The sequence below is a fragment of the Zingiber officinale genome, chromosome 1A, assembly GCF_018446385.1.
Source record: "Zingiber officinale cultivar Zhangliang chromosome 1A, Zo_v1.1, whole genome shotgun sequence".
NCBI lineage: Eukaryota > Viridiplantae > Streptophyta > Magnoliopsida > Zingiberales > Zingiberaceae > Zingiber > Zingiber officinale.
In genome coordinates this window covers 113,344,249-113,365,826 of record NC_055987.1, presented here as the reverse complement: position 1 = coordinate 113,365,826, position 21,578 = coordinate 113,344,249, and the positions used below count along the sequence as shown (strand labels likewise).

Below are 21,578 nucleotides of genomic sequence, written 5' to 3'. Positions count from 1 at the left end.
CTGCCTGGCTTCACTCACCAGGACTTTCACCTAGCTTCACTCACTAGGGTTTTCACCTGGTTTCACTCACCAGGACTTTCACCTAGCTTCACTCACTAGGGTTTTCCTTCTGCCTGGCTTCACTCACCAGGACTTCCCTGTCAAGTATCCGGTCAACCTTGACCTACTTGACTCTTCTTCAATCAATTTCTTATTGTCAAACATCTAAACTCAAACCAAGACTCAGCTTGGTCACCCAGGTCAACCTTGACCTGAGGGATGTTGCACCAACAGGATCCTCGTTTGCCATTACATGAAGGGCAGGTACTGTTGGATCGAGACCGCGCTAGAAGGGGGGTGAATAGCGCTCGTGGCTATTTTGTACGTTTATCAGAATCGTGAAACTATCGGAGTTAAAGCAGCGGAATTAGAACAAAGAAACACAAACAGAAGGACACAGAGAATTTACTTCGTTCGGAGCCTAAGGCGACTCTTGCTCGAAGGCCCGCGATCCTTGATCGCTTCCGGTGGGCAACAACTATAAGCACGATAGAAATTACAAATTACAATGAAAGTATTGAAATAAACTTGTACCGACAACTTAAAAAAGAAGAAGATTGGAGCTCCGGGTCGTCGGAATGTCGCAGCAGCACTTCGGAATGACTTTGTTAGCAGCATGTTGAAGAAGGAAAGCCTAGAACTTGATGATTTGAAGTGCTGGTCGAAACCCCCTTATAAAGGGTGTTCAAGGCGCCTCCATGCTGCCGAGTCTTCCACGTGGATCAAATCTGATCTGGTCAAACTTAATCCCTTTAAGGCGCCTTATCCCTTGCTCAAGGCGCCTTCCAAGGCGCCTTATACCCTCATGAAGGCGCCTCCATTGAAGCTTCACAGCCAGGTCAGCTTTTACACCCAAGGCGCCTCCAAGCTCCATGGAGGCGCCTCAGACACTGTTCATCCGAGGTAAATCTTCGTTATTTTGTATCTGCAAGACATGTTAGTCCCAAAAAACATCCTACAACACAAAGTTAGCACAAAATAACAGTATGAATAATAAAGAATGTTTATGACAGTCTCCGGACTGTCCGGGTCTGACTTCGGATTTCCAACCGGAAACCCTAGGTCGACCCGATACCTACTGTTCCCTCTATGGGGAACGCGTCCTCACCTACTCCACTCAGGAGATTTACATGTTGCCAGTCGATCCTCCAGATCGAATGGACTTTTGCTCAGCACTCGATGCTTCCGAACTTTCTGCTGGACATCCGCTTCCCGGCTAGTCCAGTCTTTCACCTGGTTCGCGACACCAGGACTTTCCACTTAGGGTTACCACCCTCTAGAACTTTTGCCTGAAGACATCGACCTGCTAAGACTTTCCGCATAGGGTTAACACCCCCTATGACCTAGGGTTACCACCCCCTAGGGTTTTTCCCTTTGCCTAACCGCAGCTAGGAATTTCCTGAAATCCTCAAGTAGACTTGTTAGAAGACAAAACACCTTAACTTTGAATCCTTTGCCATTATCAAAACACGAGTTCGATCGTCGGATGCTTCCCACACCAACAATCTCCCCCTTTTTGATTATGGCAACTCAAATTCAAAGTTAAGTAAACAAACGAATAGATAAACTTTTTTTAACACAGGCAAATTTGCTAAGAATAGATGAACACAATAACCAAAGCAGAATTTGCTAAAGTAAACTATATGCTCCCCCTTAACTTTTGCTCCCCCTTAACTGATGCTCCCCCTTTTTTATTTAATTTAAATTTGAATTTTACATTTTTGCTACTCTCCCCCTTTGCCATATATCAAAAATAAGCAATAATAGACATTTGAATAACTAGATTTTAAATGTAAAACATTAAAAAACTGTTAGGAAGTGTATCTCTTTGATAGATTTTAAAAGTTAGTAATAATATCATTCTTACTTAAGAAAATCTTTGAAGGTACTGAGTTAAGTTTTGAGGAATTTACAAAGTTCAAAGTTAGCTAAGTTCAACAGGGTTTGAAAGTTAAGATTGGAACTTAGCTTAGCTCTTTACAAGTATTGAATTTGAAAACTTAGGTTAGGTTAACAGGAAACTTAGCTTAAGTTTAAATAATATTTAAATTTTAGTACAAGGTTATTCATTCAAATTCAGTTGGTCCTTAAGTCCAAGCATGAGTCATGTTCACTAGATTAATTTACTAGGTATCAGAGCCCTAAAGATCAAAACATTCTTAACGAGAAAATTGAGTATCCTTTACCAACTGTCTAACCTTTAGTTACTTGCTGATTGCCTACAGGACAACAGCTTTCACTTGGTTAGTCAAGTTAAGTTACTTTGGTCCAGATAGACTTGACTAGAGCTGGAAGACTTAACTTGATTAATGTATATTGCGTATTTAACGCCCAGACCCATATTGATGCACAAATATAAGCATTCTTGAGTCCAGGCTATACCCTATGCATCTCACGCCGTTCTATGTTTTCAATCACAATCAAGGTATACCTAGGTGTTTGTGAGATGCTCTAGCTTAATTCTAGGGGAACATGATTTCTAGGGGGAAAGCCTAGGCTATTTCAATTTTTTGAACAATCTAAAAAAAAATGGAATTTTGAAAACTGTTTTTCCTAGAATTTGAAAAACAATAATAGAAACAAGATAAGACACCTACTCTACCCAACACATTCCTATTTGCCTTCTAAGTGCACTGAACTCAAGTTTAGGTAAGGGTTTTGTAAAGATGTCAGCTAGGTTTGATTTGGACTCAACATGGTTGAGTGCAATTTCACCTTTAGCTACATGATCCCTTATAAAGTGGTGTTTACCTCTATGTGTTTGGTCCTAGAATGGTGAATAGGATTTTTGGTCAGATTAATTGAGCTGATATTATCAATAAAGATTTTTGTATTTTTATATTCTAGTTGATAGTCTTTTAATGTATGCATCATCCATAACAATTGAGATGCACATTCTCCTAGGGCTATGTATTCAGCTTCTGTAGTGGATAGGGCAACACAATGTTGCTTTCTGTTTGACCAACTTACTAGGCACTGACCCAGAATCTGGCAGCTACCACTTGTACTTTTCCTATCTAACTTGCACCCAGCATAGTCTGAATCAGAATAGCCATAAAGGTCAAAGGTACAAGTTCTTGGGTGCCAAAGTCCTACATTTAGAGTTCCTTTAATATACCTAAGTATTCTTTAACATATGTTAGGTGTGACTCTTTTGCACAGGATTGGTATCTTGCACACATACCTACTGCAAACAGTATGTCGGGTCGACTTGCAGTTAGATAAATTAAACTACCTATGACACTCCTATAGTATTTTGGGTCTACAGGTTTTCCTTCAGGGTCAGAGTCAATGTTTATGTTTGTTGCCATTGGAGTATTTATAATTTTTGAATTTTCCATGCTGAATTTTTTAATTAACTCCTTAGCATATTTAGTTTGATAAATGTAGATTCCATCTTTGGTTTGTTTTATTTGTAAGCCTAAGAAAAAGTTGAGTTCCCCAACCATACTCATTTCAAATTCACTTTCCATTAATTTAACAAATTCTTTTACAAATTTTGAGTTAGTTGAGCCAAAAATTATGTCGTCAACATAGATTTGGGCTATAAAGATGTCTTTTTCTATAGTTTTCACGAACAAGGTCGGATCGATTTGTCCTTGGTTAAAGTCTTTGGATATTAAGTAATTAGATAATCTTTCATACCATGCTCTAGGGGCTTGTTTTAGTCCATATAATGCCTTTTTTAATTTAAATACATGGTTTGGGTAGTCTATATCTTCAAACCCTGGAGGTTGGCTTACGTAGACCTCTTCCTTGATAAATCCATTTAAAAAGGCTGACTTAACGTCCATTTGGTACAATTTGAACCCTTTATTTGCTGCATAGGCTAATAACATCCTAATAGACTCGAGTCTAGCTACCGGAGCATAGGTTTCATCATAGTCTAAGCCTTCGACTTGACTAAACCCTTTGGCTACTAGCCTAGCTTTGTTTCTTATTATATCACCGTGATCATCCAACTTGTTCCCAAAAACCCATTTGGTGTCTATTATTGATTTATCTATGGGTTTAGGTACAAGGTCCCAGACTTGGTTTCTCTCAAATTGTGCTAATTCTTCCTGCATTGCAATGATCCAGTCTGGGTCAGGTAGGGCTTCTTTTATAGTCTTAGGTTCAATTTTAGAAATAAGGGCAATCTGACTAAGGTTTCTATAGGAAGATCTAGTTCTGACTCCTAAATTTGGGTCACCCAAAATTTGGTCAGGTGGGTGAGAGGTACTTACCCTAGTTGGTCTTATCTGTGGGTTAGAAACTGGTTCTTCTGACTCATTAAGATTAGGTTGCATTTCATCATCTTCGATAGCTCTTGGATTAATGTTAATATTTTCGTTTATATTAGGTAAGCTGTTTTCTTCATCATCTTCTGACTCATTAGTCGTTTCTTCAACTTTCAAGGTATTTTGATTATATACTCTAAAGGCCCTACTGGTAGAGGAGTATCCTAAGAATATTCCTTGGTTAGTCTTGGGTGTAAATTTTCCTAAGTAATCTTTAGTATTTAAAATGCGAACTTTACACCCAAATACTTTTAGATAGTTTAGATTGGGAATTTTATGATAGTAGAGTTCATATGGTGTTTTATTGTGAGATTTATTAATTAAAATTCTGTTTTGAATATAATTTGCAGTATTTATTGCTTCAGCCCAAAATTGATGATTTAAGTGATATTCGTTTAACATAGTTCTAGCGGCTTCTTGTAATGTTCTATTTTTACGTTCCACTAGACCATTTTGTTGAGGGGTTCTAGGACATGAAAATTCATGTTGGTATCCATTTATTTTACAAAATTGGGTAAACCTATGATTTTCAAATCCCCCCCTGATCACTTCTTATTTTTTTAATTTTAGTATCTTTTTCATTTTCCGTTAATTTGCAAAAATTACTAAATATTTCATAGGTTTCATCTTTTGTTTTTAGGAATTTTACCCATGTGTATCTAGAGTAGTCATCAATTATCACTAGGCAATATTGGTTCTTGCTTAATGATTTGGCTCCATGTGAATCAAATAGGTCAAGATGAAGGAGCTCAAGTAAGGAGTTAGTTCTTTCTAGGTTGGTTGATTTGTGGGTTGACTTGGTTTGTTTTCCTTTTGACACGTATCACAGGTTGAGTTTTCAATATTAAATTTTAATTTGGGCAAACCTCTAACTAGACCATTTTGACTCATTTTTGAAATGAGTCTTGTGTGAGTGTGACCCAGTCTTCTGTGCCATAGTTGGGTTTCCTCTTGTTGTGTCAGGAGACACTTTATTGAGGATATTGATAAGTCAATTGTGTAGATGTTATTCTTCCTAAGTCCTTTAAGTCTAATCTCAGGGTTTTCGATGTTTTTAACTAGACATCCAGATTGATCAAAATTAACTAGATATCCGCTGTCACATAATTGACTTATACTTAGTAAATTAAAGTTAAAATTTTCAACCAATAAAACATTTCGAATAATGAAATCGGAACTAAGTTCAATATTACCTTTTCCGATTACTTTAAGTTTACCGTCGTTGCCGAATGCAACTGATCCTAACTTCTTGTACTTGAGTTTAGTAAACTTCAACTTATCTCCAGTCATTTGTCTGGAGCATCCACTATCCAACATCCATTGATCCAATTCATACACATGAAGTAGTTTGAATTGGTTTTTAATGGATTTTAAAGATAGCTTAATTGAAGTAGACTCCCTAGATTTTCTATCTCAATTGTATTCGAAGTAATTTAGCAACACTTAATCCTATGATTATTGACGTCTTTTGAAAAAGATTTTATAATTAGTTAATTTTGAAATACGTTAAATTAATTTTGAAATTGTAAAAATAATTTTGAAATTGAGTTTTAAAAATAATTTTGACATTTAAGTTTTAAAACAATTTTGAAATTTAGGTTTTTAAAACAATTTTGAAATTTAAGTTTTTTAAAACAATTTTGAAATTTAGGTTTTTAAAACAATTTTGAAATTTAAGTTTTTAAAACAATTTTGAAATTGAGTTTTTAAAACAATTTTGAAATTGAGGTTTTAAAATAATTTTGAAATTTAAGTTTTTAAAACAATTTTGAAATTTAAGTTTTTAAAACAATTTTGAAATTTAGGGTTTTTAAAACAATTTTGAAATTTAAGTTTTTTAAAACAATTTTGAAATTTAGGTTTTTTTTTTAAAACAATTTTGAAATTTAGGTTTTTAAAATAATTTTGAAATTTAAGTTTTTAAAACAATTTTGAAATTTAGGTTTTTTAAAACAATTTTGAAATATAAGTTTTTTAAAATAATTTTGAAATTTAAGTTTTTTAAAACAATTTTGAAATTTAAGTTTTTAAAACAATTTTGAAATTTAGGTTTTTAAAACAATTTTGAAATTTAAGTTTTTAAAACAATTTTGAAATTTAGGTTTTTAAAACAATTTTGAAATTTAAGTTTTTAAAACAATTTTGAAATTTAAGTTTTTTTTTAAATAATTTAATTTAATTTTTAATTAACTTGATTTAACTTCAAGTCAATTTTCATAATTTAATTTCTTAATCATCTCATCTGATCTAAGTTTTAAATCAGGGAATCCTATAATTGCTGTGAGATGATTTATTGTTGAGTTTAAGGGTTTGGTTTAACTTTGTGTTAGATTCAGGTTTAACTTTGGGTTTAATAAGTAAGCATTCTTTGGATAAACTTCTGGGCTATGGTGAGTCACAAGGAGCTCATTAAAGTAACCATGTCTTCGAGGTTTCCCAAATAGTCCTACCCATTGAACTTAATACTAATCCTTGGTCTAACTAGTTAGGATCCATTTAAGGGTAGCTTCGGTCAGTTCCACTTGGCCAAATGCACCAGGTCGAAGCCATATCTTCTTAGACATGCGATGCCCAAGCTTCCCTAACGTACTATCATCCAAAAACTTCACCAGTACTGTGGTTCAAGTTAAACTTATCCCATTTTAATCTAACCTTAATTACCCTGCCGGGTAATCTATTCTTGTTTTACCCATTTTGGGTAAATTAGGTTCAATTACCCTGTCGGGTAGTTCAGTTGGAGGTGCCAGCTAGTTTGGATCCTTCATCTATTTTTGAATTTTGAATTTATAATTTAATTTCAAATTTTTTAATTTGATTTTGAATTTTGAATTTATAATTTATAATTTAATTTCGAATTTTTAATTTGATTTTGAATTTTGAATTTAGAATTTCGAATTTAATTTCGAATTTTTTAATTTGATTTTTAGTTTTGAATTTAGAATTTCGAATTTAATTTTGAATTTTAAATTTTTAAGATAGTTTTCCTTTTAGCTTTCCCTGGATCATAGCTTCGATATGGTCTATCGAGCTAGTGTATTTGATCCTTCGGAACCCAGTATTGGCCAAGTCCAACTTGATTGATCAATTTGGAGTTGGGGACCCATGCTTGGATTGATTTACTACTTTGTTTGTTTATTAAGGATAAATAAGATTTAAATTTACTTTTATATCCAAGTCCAGTTCTGTTGTAGACGGCTCTTTGTGTCCCAAGAATTAGGTCCAAGTTCTTGGAGCCCAGAGAAAACCGTTCTAAGGTATTTTTTAAATCTTTCACCTGATTTTTCAAACTAGAATTTTCTTCCTCAAGTTTTTGAACTTGAGTTGAATTTCCAGTCTGAACTTGATCAGGTAAGGAAATAGTGGTAGTCACTTCTTTAAGGACAGCTACTTCCTTTAGAAGTGATTTAATCCTAATATTTGACTTAGCTAACTTGCGTAATAAGTAATTAACTAAATTATTGAGCCTCGGAATACTTACAGTGGAGTCTGGCCCTTCTGAAACGGATGCGGATCCGTGGCTTTGCTCGGACTTGGCCTCTGACTCGCTCTCGCTCTCGACGATCTGGTCCCGGGCCATCAGTGCGAGTAGACTCGTCTGATCGAGTTCGTCGTCGTCGTCCTCCGAGGAAGATTCGTCCCACGTTGCCTTCAGGGCCTTCTTTCTTCTTTGCTTCTTGGCTTCCTTTTGGTTGGGGCAGTTGGCTTTGATATGCCCCTTCTGGTTGCACCCGTAGCAAGTGACTTCGAACTTTACCTTTGAGTTCGGTTGGGCTTCCTTGGATTGAACTGCCTTCTTCAGATCTTTCTTGTTGAAGCCCTTCTTCTTCTTGTAGAGCTTCTTCACGAGATTCACTAGTTCGCTGGTCAGTTCATCTTCTGAATCTTCTAAGTAGGGTTTGTCTTCTGATTCCGATTTAATTTTTCGCCGTACTCTTGATTCTCGTGTCTGACTCGTACCTGCAACCAAAGCAATACCCTTCTCGGATGGCTGTGCATTAGTTTGTTCATGCAGTTCAAATTCACTAAATAATTCATCTAATTTTAAGGAAGACAAATCCTTAGAGACTTTGTAGGCATCTACCATCGATGCCCACAATGTACTCCTAGGAAATGAGTTAAGAGCATACCTTATAATGTGTCTGTTTTCTACCTTCTGCCGGATTCCATGAAGAGAATTCAGAATATCTTGAATTCGAGCGTGTAACGAACTTGCCGTCTCGCCTTCCTGCATTTTTAAATTGTATAGTTTATTAAGTAACAAATCACGCTTACTTACCTTGGTTTCCGAGGTGCCCTCGTGAAGTTCAATCAGTTTCTCCCACAGCTCCTTTGCGGAAGAGAACGGACCGACCCTGTTGAGCTCTTCCTTGGTAAGACCGCACTGGATGGTGTAGGTAGCTTTGGCGTCGGCTTCCACCTTTTTGATAAAGGCTGGCTCCCAGTTCTCACAGGATGTAGGTTTACCGTCTGTATCAGTTGGTAGTTGCAGTCCTATCTTGACTATCATCCAGGTGTCGAACTGGATCTTCAGATATATCACCATTCGCCCCTTCCAATATCCGAAGTCTTCTCCGAAAAATAGTGGGGGACGAATAGTGCTATATCCTTCTTGTTGGGCCATTTTAGATCTAAGAAAACACAAACAAGAAGATCTATTCCAAGACTGAGTCTTGGATTAGTAGTGCGGGAAGAAGAGGAAAAAAAATAACGAGCCCAAGTGGTATTAACCAACTTTGAGCAACACCGATTTGACAAGAATTAGAATTTTAGCTAATTAGCTAATTTCTAATTGACTCCGAAACAAAATACCACGAAAAAAAACTGTTTTGAATGGTGGTTGCACCAATTCAAAACAACCCCGCTTTAATACCAATTGTTGGATCGAGACCGCGCTAGAGGGGGGGTGAATAGCGCTCGTGGCTATTTTGTACGTTTATCGGAATCGTGAAACTATCGGAGTTAAAGCAGCGGAATTAGAACAAAGAAACATAAACAGAAGGACACAGAGAATTTACTTCGTTCGGAGCCGAAGGCGACTCCTACTCGAAGGCCCGCGATCCTTGATCGCTTCCGGTGGGCAACAACTATAAGCACGATAGAAATTACAAATTACAATGAAAGTATTGAAATAAACTTGTACCGACAACTTAAAAAAGAAGAAGATTGGAGCTCCGGGTCGTCGGAATGTCGCAGCAGCACTTCGGAATGACTTTGTTAGCAGCACGTTGAAGAAGGAAAGCCTAGAACTTGATGATTTGAAGTGCTGGTCGAAACCCCCTTATAAAGGGTGTTCAAGGCGCCTCCATGCTGCCGAGTCTTCCGCGTGGATCAAATCTGATCTGGTCGAACTTCATCCCTTTAAGGCGCCTTATCCCTTGCTCAAGGCGCCTTCCAAGGCGCCTTATACCCTCATGAAGGCGCCTCCATTGAAGCTTCGTAGCCAGGTCAGCTTTTGCACTCGAGGCGCCTCCAAGCTCCATGGAGGCGCCTCGGACACTGTTCATCCGAGGCAAATCTTCGTTATTTTGTACCTGCAAGACATGTTAGTCCCAAACAACATCCTGCAACACAAAGTTAGCACAAAATAATAGTATGAATAATAAAGAATGTTTATGACAGTCTCCGGACTGTTCGGGTCTGACTTCGGATTTCCAACCGGAAACCCTAGGTCGACCCGACGCCTACTGTTCCCTCTATGGGGAATGCGTCCTCACCTACTCCACTCAGGAGATTTACCTGTTGCTAGTCGATCCTCCAGATCGACTGGACTTTTGCTCAGTACTCGATGCTTCCGGACTTTCTGCTGGACATCCGCTTCCCGGCTAGTCCAGTCTTTCACCTGGTTCGCGACACAAGGACTTTCCACCTAGAGTTACCACCCCCTAGGACTTTTGCCTGAAGACATCGACCTGCCAAGACTTTCCGCATAGGGTTACCACCCCCTATGACCTAGGGTTACCACCCTCTAGGACCTAGGGTTACCACCCCCTAGGGGTTTTCCCTTTGCCTAACCGCAGCTAGGACTTTCCTGAAATCCTCAAGTAGACTTGTTAGAAGACAAAACACCTTAACTTTGAATCCTTTGCCATTATCAAAACACGAGTTCGATCGTCGGATGCTTCCCGCACCAACAGGTACGTCGACAACCTGCGAGTGCACGGGAGCGGAGCATACGGGGTTCTAAGCATACTGCTTAAATGAGTTCATAGAGGTCTCCTGCTGGATTCTTACTGGAGAGAGGCAGACTGCAGTCATTAGGTCAAGTATGCCCAAGGCTTATTAAACCAGGAATGTGAGTTTTTTTTACACTTGCGGGAATAATGGAGATATAGTTAGCCAAGTATTGAGTGATGTGCTGCTCATCCAGTCTGTTGTAAGTGAAAAAGTATGGTAATAAATATTTTTCATTCAGCAAGCAGCTCTACTTTTAAATGTTCCAGTGTCTGATGGTGTATCTTTGCATATGTTTTACAGGTTAGAAACTATATTCATAACATGACAACATTTTTTGGTGGTCTTATCATTGGTTTGATCAATTGTTGGCAGATAGCACTTTTAACACTAGCAACTGGTCCTTTCATTGTTGCAGCAGGAGGAATATCTAATATTTTTCTCCATCGGTTAGCTGAAAATATTCAAGATGCATATGCTGAAGCTGCAGGTATTGTAGAGCTGGCTTTATAGTTGTTTACTGTTTTCTTCTTCTTGTTAGCCATTTATCCTATGAGTTGGGATTTTGTTTTCTTCATTTCACATATTATAGTATTAGTAGGTTATCAAAGATTTAAATTTTATGCGTGAATTAATAATTAGCAGCTGTATTATAAGCAGACCTGATTGAGGTTAAAATGGATGATGAGATTGGATTTATCGGAGTTATGAAAATCGGTTTGACTAGTCTTGACAGTGTTGGTTCTATCCAAATAAGTGGGAATATAAATACAAGTAAATGAAAATTGAGTAGTCAAGAAATATTAAATTCCATGTTTGAATAAAAACTAAGTGGAAATATATTGGGCTGTAGGAATATGTTTTCCATTGTTTGGTTGGATTGGATATCATGAATGATTTGTACTTGACTCACCTACCTAGGTTTTTGGACTATCTAAAGGTATCACATATATCATAAGTAATGTCGTCCCTTATCTAAAATCCACAATATATGACCATCTTGACTTATCTTTATAAAATTGATGCTCATATCAACAAATGAGATGAATTTGTCCTATTTATAGCAATATAATTTCAATGGTGAACAATGATCTCTATTTTGTAGTTCAGCCATACAATTTGGTTCTTTTTACACACTTTTTGATTTTGCAAGCGATTTCATACATTAGAACATTGTATGCCTTTACAAATGATACTCTTGCTAAGTAAGAATTCTTATGCAACCTCACTTCAAGATACACTAAGGTATGGAATACTGATTAGTCTAGTGCAAGGCCTTGGTCTTGGCTTTACATATGGTCTTGCTATATGTTCTTGTGCTTTACAACTTTCGGTTGGGAGGTTCCTGATTTCGAATGGAAAGACTAATGGTGGATAAATTATTACAGCTTTGTTTGCTGTAATTTTGAGTGACCTATAAGTAAGCTTTGTTATGAAACCTACATTCATCTCCAGTATATCTTTTCATTTTCTCTCTAGGATATCTTTTGTTCTCATTAAGTCTGTCATTTTCAATGGACTTAATCAAGCAGCTACCAATTTCTATTCATTTGAGCAAGGGAGAATTGCCGCTTACAGACTTTTTGAGATGATAAGCCATTCAAATTCTTCTCTTAATCAAGATGGAAGTACCTTAGCTACAATGCAAGGAAATATTGAGTTCAAGAATGTTTACTTCAGCTATCTTTCACGTCCAAAAATTCCCATACTGAGTGACTTTTACCAAACTGTACCTGCTAGAAAAACTGTGGCTCTTGTTGGTAGGAATGGTTCTAGAAAAAGTAGTATAATTCCCCTTATGGAGCGTTTCTATGATCCTACCTTAGGTTTGTCTTTTTTGACTATGTCCTATCATACACTAATGTATGTTTCATTGATGCATGACAGTTTCGTCTTGATTTCTTGATGCAGGTGAAGTTATATTGGATGGGGAGAATATAAAACATCTGAAGTTGGAATGGTTGAGAAGCCAAATTGGACAAGTTACCCAGGAACCAGCTTTGTTAAGTTTGAGCATCAAGGATAATATAGCTTATGGAAGATCTGCTACATTTGATCAGATTGAAGAAGTTACTAAAACAGCTCATGCACATGATTTCATAACTTCTCTTGGAACGAGATACGAAACTTAGGTTGATCTTGCACATGTTTAATTTTGAGCTTGTCTTTTGACCATGTTTAAGTTTGCGTTGAGTCTCATTTGATATTCTATTTTGTATTGCACTTATTGAACCTGATGCAATATAGGTTGGTAGGACTGGTTTAGCATTGACTGAAGAACATAAAATAAAAATCTCAATAGCTCGTGCTGTGCTTTCATATCCTTCTTTTCTTCTTTTGGATGAGGTCACAAGTGGACTTGATTTTGAGGCCGAAAAGGATGTTCAAGAGGCTCTGGATATTCTCATGTTGGGGAGATCCACTATTATAATAACTAGGTGCCTTAGTCTTATTCTGCTCTATATTTGACTTTAAAAGTTCTTTCAAATTTTCATTTGCAGATACATGATAGTTCTTTCCTTTAAATACACTTGCAAATTTGATGGATTTTGTTACATTTACATGCCTTTTCTTTAGCCATTTAGTTTGCACTTGATAGTGTTAAAAGTCTACAGGTTCTAAGCATGTTTTACACCTGTGTGACAGAGATTCTTGTTGATTTATTCTAAGAAGTGAATTGGCTATTTGTTCAAGTGTGCCTTCTCACATCTGCATGAGGTAAAAATTTGACCCTATGTTTCTTCCTTAGTGTGTAATTTTCTTTCTAATGAATCTTTTAGTATTCAATACCTCTCAAACACATACATATTTGTCTGATTCTTTTGCTATTTTTCCAAAAGTTAGTTTATAGATGAAAAATTTATAGAATTTACTGTTTCCAATGCTAGACATTTACTTCAGGGATCTATTATTTTGCCAACTATAATCTTAGGGCAGTTGTCAAAGAGTCATTATCGTGGTTATAAATAAAAATTGATGTAGTATTTGCTTGAAATTTCAATATTAACAATATGATTGTCTAGAAATGTTTTCTCACTTATACATGACGTATAACATAGATGGTAGGAAAATTGAGCACTATATGATAGTTGCATTTTAGAAATACTAAGATTATGCTTTATGATGCACTGAATCCCTAGTGTTTTGACTTGTGATATACTAGAAGAGTTAACATTATTATTATTTTCTCTTTGTGAGATGCACTTCCTTGCATCATTTCACGGATATGCAGGTTTCAAGTTGTTCTTGTATAGTATCAAATGGACTGCAAGAAGTTCTTGCAATTCATTAAAGATAAGAAGAAGAGAATTGATCTGGATCAAAAAGAGGCCTCCTTGAAATGGAAGCAGAAGCTTAAAACTGTTGCTAAGGCGAAGGCTGATGCAGAAGCAAAGGAGTCAAAATTAAAGGCTTCAACAAAGCACAAAAGAAGATCTTACTCTGAATCAGATAGTGGCAATGAAGATAACATGTACAACATATTTTAAATCAGACAGTGACAATGATCAACATATTTTGGATTTCGATTACATGTACAACTATTATTTTCTCATTTTGATGTGTGTAGTTAATTTTTGAAGTTGAAGATAACATTTTCATGGATTAATGTAGTAAATATTTAGTTTTGTATTGGTGGTTTGTTTATATTAAATAAAGATTGGTTGTTTGTTATTATCATATTACAACATGAACATTAAAGACAACGGTTAGAAACATTATAAAATGTATAACCACAACGGATTTTTTTTTATGAAAAGTGATAAAGGACAACGATTTTATCCGTTGTAAAACATATTAAAATTATCTACCACAACGATTTTAAAATGTTGTCGTATAGGGTAAAATTTTTTTTGAGCATATAAACAACAACGGATAAAACCTGTTGTCGAATGTCTACAAAGACAACAGATTCAAAACCGTTGTCGTAGTGCAATGCCTTTTACAACACTGTAAGTTACAACAGTTTTTTGACCCTACGACAACGGATAATATCCGTTGTCGTAGGCCATTTTTGTTGTAGTGGCAATATTAGTTTCTACTAAACCAGCTAACTAAGGATGACCCTAGCAGTTGACATTATCCACTTGTACTCTTTCTATCTAACTTACAGCTTGCATAATCTAAATTAGAATAGCTAATTAACTCAAAGTGTGGTATTCTTGGGTACCACGTTCCTACATTAACGGTTCCTTTTAGATATCTAATTATTCTTTTAACATTTAATAAGTGGGATTCTTTAGCGCAGATTTGATACCTAGCACACATACTTACTGCAAATAATATGTCAGGTCTGCTTGCAGTTAAATATAGTAAATTTTCTATCATACTTCTATAGTATTTTAAGTTAACTGAATTACCCTTTTAGTCACTATTTAGGTTTAAGTTACTTGCCATAGGGATTTTTAGTTCTTTAGAGCTTTCCATACCAAATTTCCTAATTAGTTCTTTTGTGTATTTGCTTTGGTGTAAGTAGTTTCCTTCTTTAGTTTGTTTAATTTATAGTTCTAAAAAGTATGTTTAATTCTCTAACTAAGCTTATTTCAAATTTATTTTCTATTACAGTTATAAATTCTTTTAAAAATTTTGAGTTGGTTGACCCAAATACTATATCATCTATGTATACCTAGGCTATAAATATGTCTGAGTCAAGGGATTTTATAAAAAGCGTAGGATCAATTTGTCTTTCTTTAAACCCTTTTGAACTTAGAAAGCTAGACAGCCTTTCACACCAAGCCCTAGGTACATATTTTAATCTGTATAGTGCCTTTTTTAGTTTAAAAATATGGTTTGGACATTTTAAGTCTTCAAATCCTGGTGGTTGACTTACATAGACCTTCTCTTTACTTTGTCCATTTAAGAATATGGATTTGACATCCATTTGGTATAATTTGAATTCTTTGTGTGTTGCATAGGCTAGCAATATCTTTATAGATTCAAGCCTAGCTACCGGGGCATAAGTTTCATCGTAATCAAGTCTTTCAACTTGACTAAACCCTTTAGCAACTAAACAGGTTTTGTTCCTAACGATTTCTCCTTTGTCGTCTAATTTATTTCTAAACATCCACTTAGTGTCAATAACCAACTTATGTTTAGGTGGAGGTACTAGGTCTTAAACCTGATTTCTTTCGAATTGACTTAACTCTTTTTGCATTGCAATTACCCAGTTAGGCTCAGACAATGCATCATCTATGATTTTGGATTCAATTTTGGATATTAATGCTATTTGACTTAGGTTCTTAAACGTTGATCAGGTTTGAACTCTTAACTTAAGATTTCCTATTATTTGATTAATTGGATGATATGAGTTTAGATGTATTGTTCATGGGTTAGTTTTTACTATTTGCTCATTTTGTTTTAGTTTTTTTTTTCTTCTTCTTGATGAGTTGAATTAAAGAAATTATTCATTTTCCCAAAATCAATTATCTCTTTATTTAAGTTAGAATTAATATTTTCATTAAAAATAACATTAGTTGTTTCTTAAATTTTAGAGTAGATTTGTTATAGACCTTATAAGCCCTACTGGTAAATGAGTATCCAAGAAAAATTTCTTGTTGAATTTTTGAGGTAAATTTGCCTAAGTAATCTTTAAGATTTAAAATGTGTACATTACATCCAAATACTTTTAAAGATTTTATGTTTGAGATTTTGTTGAAGTAAATTTTATGTGACATTTTGTTTAGTAATTTGTTTATTATAATTCTATTTTGAATATAACAAGTTGTATTAATGACTTCAGCCCAAAAATATTTAGATAGATTGTATTCATTTAGCATTGTTCTTGTAGCTTATTGTAGGGTTCTATTTTTACGTTCTACTAGACTATTTGGTTGTGGAGTTTTAGGGCATGAATAGCTTGAATATTCATGATGGTAGCCATTTTTTAGGTAAAATTTTATAAAATTTTGGTTTCTAAATTCACCTCCATTATCACTTCTAATTTTCTTAATTTTTATATATTTTTCATTCTCTATTTGTTTACAGAAATTACTAAATATTTTAATGATTTCTTTTTTTATGAGTTATAAATTTTACCCAAGTATATTTAGAGTAATCGTCTATTATAACTAAACAATATAGGTTTCCATTTAATGATTTAACTTCATGGGAGTCGAATAAATCCAAGTATAATAATTGAAGTATTTTATTTGTTCTATTTTGGTTAGTTAGTTAGTTTGTGTGTAAATTTTATTTGTTTTCCTTGTTAACAAGGGCTACAGATTTTATTTTTAGGGGTTCCTAATTTAGGTAGACCTCTAACTATTCTATTTTTGTTTAGTTTTAATACGTTTCTAATATGGGTGTGAGCTAGTCTCCTATGCCACAATCATGTTTCTTCTTATTGTGTTAAAAGACATTTAGGTGAGGGTTTTGGTAGATTTATTGAGTAAATATTGTTATCTCTAAATTCTTTTAATAATATGTTGGTTGATTCAGTGTAGCTTGTTAGATATTCAGAAGATAAAAATTTAACTATAAATCTAGCATCACAAAATTGACTTACACTAAGCAAGTTATAATGAAAGTATTGAACAAGTAATACCTTTCTAATTAATAAATTTGACTTTAATTAAATTCCACCTATACCAATTACCTTTAGTTTACTAGTATTTCCAAAGGCAACTGATCATAAGTTTTTGAACTTGATACTTGTGAATTTATGTTGATATCTAGTCATATGTCTGGAGTATTCACTGTCCAAAATTTATTTGTCCAAAGCTTTGGGTTCCTACACATAACGTAGGAGTTAGGCTAAAGTTTTGTTAATAGGGTTTTCTAGAACATCTCACCCTTTCTGGCTTATCAACAATAGTTAACTTATGATTTGTGTAAGATGGTTTTGAGTGTTTAAGTTTAATATGGTTAATTTTTAGGTGATTAAATATTAATTTTGATTAATTTGAACTTTCACTTATTATCTTTCGTTAATGAATTATTAACTTTGGATTAATTAAGTTTAATTTTGTAATTTATTTATTGATTCGGTTTGGATTTATTATTTAGATTTAGTTAAAATTGTCTAATTTTTATTAAAGTTTATTATTATTATTATTTTTTGAGTATTTATCAAATTTATTTAATTTTAGAGTTGATTAAATGAGCATCAGTTTTTCAAATTCTGAGATTAAGTTCATAATTAAAATTGGTTTAATTTGGGTTATATTTGATTTCATTAAATTTTGAGGCTAATTAATTTAGGTGGATTTTAAATTGTTAATCCAATGTTAGGAGTTGATCTTATTGATTTTGTTGATTGACTTAAACTTGATTAGTTTGATTTATTAAGAATATTTTTAAAGGTTGTTTAATCCATGTTAGATTCAAACTTAGCTTTGAGTTCATCAAGAAGAAGTTTATAGGGTAAGTCTCTAGACTATGGTGATCACATCGGATATCATTAGAGTAACTACATCTAAGATAACTTCTCAAAAATGACCTTTCCAAAGAACTTAATACTAGGTTTTGATCTAACTAGCTCATGTTTGACTGAAGTAGCTTCGGCTAAATTCACTAAGTCTAGCGCACTAGGTAGAACACATATGATTTAGCCTAGACATGACTTCGATAGAGTTTCCTTGACGTACTATCATCTCAATCCATTACGATGCTATGTTGTTAGGGTTTGGTAAACTTTTTTTTTTATTTCTAACCATCATAATCTAAGCAAAAAACTAAACTTAAACCTTAGCATGCATATTCAATCAATCAAGTAAGATGAACAGTTTTTATATTTGCTCCCCCTGACTCATAGCTTAGATATGATCTATCTAAGAGACAGATCTGACTCTTGGGAACTAAATATTGATCCGATTCAGTTTGTTTAGTTAAACATGATTTAGGTACCCATACTTGGACTTGGTTTCTAACGTTTTGACTAAGTAAAGACAAGTATGATTTGTTGGTTGTGTTTGGTTTATATCCAAGTTCGAATATGTTGTACATGACTTATTGTGATCCAAGCACCATGTTTAGACACTTGGATCCTAAATTAAACTTTTCCAACATCTTTTTTAGTCGCTCCACTTGAATTTTTAAGTTAGAATTTTCTTCCTCAAGTTTTACAACTTGAGTTGAAGTTCCAACTTGAATTTGGTCAGTTGGATGACTCAAGCTAACTTGCTCCTTAAGGTGATCTATTTCCTTAAGTAGTAAGTTATTTTGTTCCTCGAATTTGGTTAAATTTTTAAACAAGTATTTTATAACTTTAAGTAAATTTGAATTGGAAGAAAATTTTACCATATCAGGACCTTCAAAAACGGATATAGATCTGTGGCTTCTCTCAGACTTGATGTTAGACTCAGACTTATACTTTTCCTTAGATTTCGATTTTTCGTTTCTTGCCATAAAAGCAAGGTGACTTGAGTTCTTTGGTTCTTCCGTGTTGGATTCCTTAGAAGACGATTCATCCCAAGTCGCTTGGAGAGTTTTATTTCTTCTTGTGGATTTTGGCCTTTCCTCCTTCCGATTTGGGTACTCATGTTTGTAGTGACCCTTCTTGTTGCATCCATAGCAAGTTACTTCTGATTTGATCTGGTTCTGGTTGATTGGTACTTTCTTTATGCTTCTCTTGAACTTCTTCTTGATGAGCAATCTTCGGATCATGTTTACCAGTTCTTCTTTATTTGTTGAGTCTGAGTTTGACTCACTTTTAGGTTCACTCTTTGTTATGGATTTTGTCTCCTTGCTTGGTTATGTATACAAGGCAATTCCTTTCTCAGCTTGACTCAAGTTAGACTGTTTGTGAAATTCTAATTTACAAAAAAGTTCGTCTAACTTAATAATTGAAAGATTCCTAGAGACTTTGTAAGCATCTACTATCGATGTCTACAAAGCGTTTCGAGAGAAGGCGTTCAAGGCATGTCTTATCATGTCGTGGTTTTTCAAGTGATGTCCAATTAGGTGGAGGTCGTTGAGAATGTCTTTGAGTCATGGGTGGCAGTTTCTCTAGGAAACATTTTGATATTGAATAAATTATTCAGTAGGAGATCTCTTTTTATTACTTTGGAGTCGCCTATTCCTTCATGCAATTTTACCAAAAGATCCCAAAGCTCTTTCGTATTCTTGTAGGGTTTGACTTGATTTAGTTTCTCCATGGTTAGGTTACACTAGATGGTGTTTATGGCTTTGTAGTTCATTTGTGCCTTCTTGATCATTGGGGGAGTCCAATCTTCCAGCTCTATAGGCTTTTCGTTTTGCTTTGATGGTGTATATCCCTTTAGTATGGTAAACTAGACCTTAATGTCAGACTTGAGGTAGTACTCCATTTTATTCTTCCAGTAGCTAAAGTTTTCTCCTTTGAATAGTGGAAGACGAACAGTGTTATAGCCCTTTTGGTAGGAATTTGACATTCTTGTACAAAAGAATTTAAAATAGAAGGTTTCTAAAACTTTCGTCTTAGGATTAGTAGTGCGAGATAAAGGATAAAAGAATATTACTTAAGATTAAAGAAAACCACCTTTAAAGAAAAAGAATTTTTTTTTTAAATTGTTCGAAAAACTATTATGTTATTTCAGATCCAACTTGGCTCTAATATTAATTAAAGGATAAAAAAGAAATGATAGGAGGGTGAATATCATTCGTTTTAAAAAAACTTTTATATTTTATCAAAGTAAGTAGTGGAATAGAAAAATAAAAGCAATGTAAGTGACTCATTTGGTTACTTGGTTCAGAGCATGTGTCGACTTCTACTTCAAGATCTGTAATCCTTAATCACATTGTTGGATAATTCACTATAGTCCTTCTTTCCAAAACCTTCAAAAAGAAGTAATTTGTACAATCAAAACAATGATAGTAACACACTACTATCTTCTTATAAAGTATGCAAGCAAAAATATAAAGTATACCAACACAAAATAGATGATGAAGCTTGTCGGCACCTCTCAGCGTAGTAGCTTGCATGTGAAGTTAAGGCACATAACAACAGAAGCATGAGCAGAGTGTGACAGAGGATTACACTAATAAAGTTGTATAGTCAATTCAGATCTCGAGGCCTTTTATAAGTTAGGTTCGGTCGACCAAAAAGTTGTTCGATCAACTGATCCTTTCGGTTGACTGATCATCCTATTGATCGACGAAACATGTTTCCTTCCTTCTTTACTTAGATTAGATCTTTGTGTAATAATGAGTATTTAATGATCGATCGACCGATCCTCTAGTTTCCTTTTTCCTGAAGATCTGATCTGATATGATCACCATGCCTTCCTATTTTATGCTCGGTCGACCGATCGACCTTGAATACCAAATGTGCTCTGCTCAACCAGAACTCTGTGCTTAGTAAGCTAGGTACGGTCGACCGATCATGTTGTTTGGTCGATTGATCATGTTGTTTGTTCGACCGATCCCATTAGTTTTTGTAAAATAGAGTTAGTTTCACAAGTATAAAAATACTTCTGCAAAATAGAGTTAGTTTAGTATAATAATGCATGAGTAAAAATAGACAGTAAATCATGTCTTGATCTCAACTTGGAAACCTCTCAGTTTTAACAGTTAAATCAGTGACATAGGGTTTGTCCCTTCCTGAGACACGACCTCCTTGTCGCTCTACACCAGTTTCTTACCTTAACCTACTTGCTAAACATCGGATCCTCCAGACCTGTTTGAACTTTAGCTTAGCATCAGATCGGTTCACCAGGACTTCCTCTCGATATTAGGTCCTCTATACCTATCGAATCCAATTGCCAAGTGTCAGGTCCTTGACCCACTTGGACTTCCTGCCTAGCTTCCACGATTTACTAAGACTTCCTTGCCTAGTCGCGATTAGGACTTTCCTAGTTGAGTAAGCAACTTGCGCACCTAGTCAAATCATCATATCACAATAAGACTTAACTTGAACCTATGACAACATCAAAACTCAAGTTCGATTTTAGTGCATTCTTCACCAACAAAAAGGTCTATTGTTTCTCTATAAAAGAAGGTCCTTCACAATTTCTTAGGTAGGCCTACCTAGATGCCACACTTTGTACATAAAAAACCCTAATTCTTCTTCTTCTAACTTAAGTGTCAGAGTGGCTTCGCCGGAGAACCCCCTAACAATCATTCTAACCCTCAATCTTGTTGTTTATTTTCATCTAGGTTACTAGTTACATCGTC

General features: G+C 34.8%; 1 protein-coding gene across 1 annotated transcript; it reads left to right on the top strand.

Annotated features, from left to right (window-relative positions):
- The first annotated feature begins 258 nt into the window (after nucleotides 1-258).
- LOC122001775 (ABC transporter B family member 20-like) lies at nucleotides 259-13,978 on the top strand. Its single transcript, XM_042556693.1, has 5 exons — nucleotides 259-303; nucleotides 10,794-10,980; nucleotides 12,023-12,316; nucleotides 12,402-12,559; nucleotides 13,745-13,978. The coding sequence occupies exons 1-5, from the start codon at nucleotides 259-261 to the stop codon at nucleotides 13,976-13,978; spliced, it is 918 nt and encodes a 305-aa protein (XP_042412627.1).
- The last annotated feature ends 7,600 nt before the right edge of the window (nucleotides 13,979-21,578 follow it).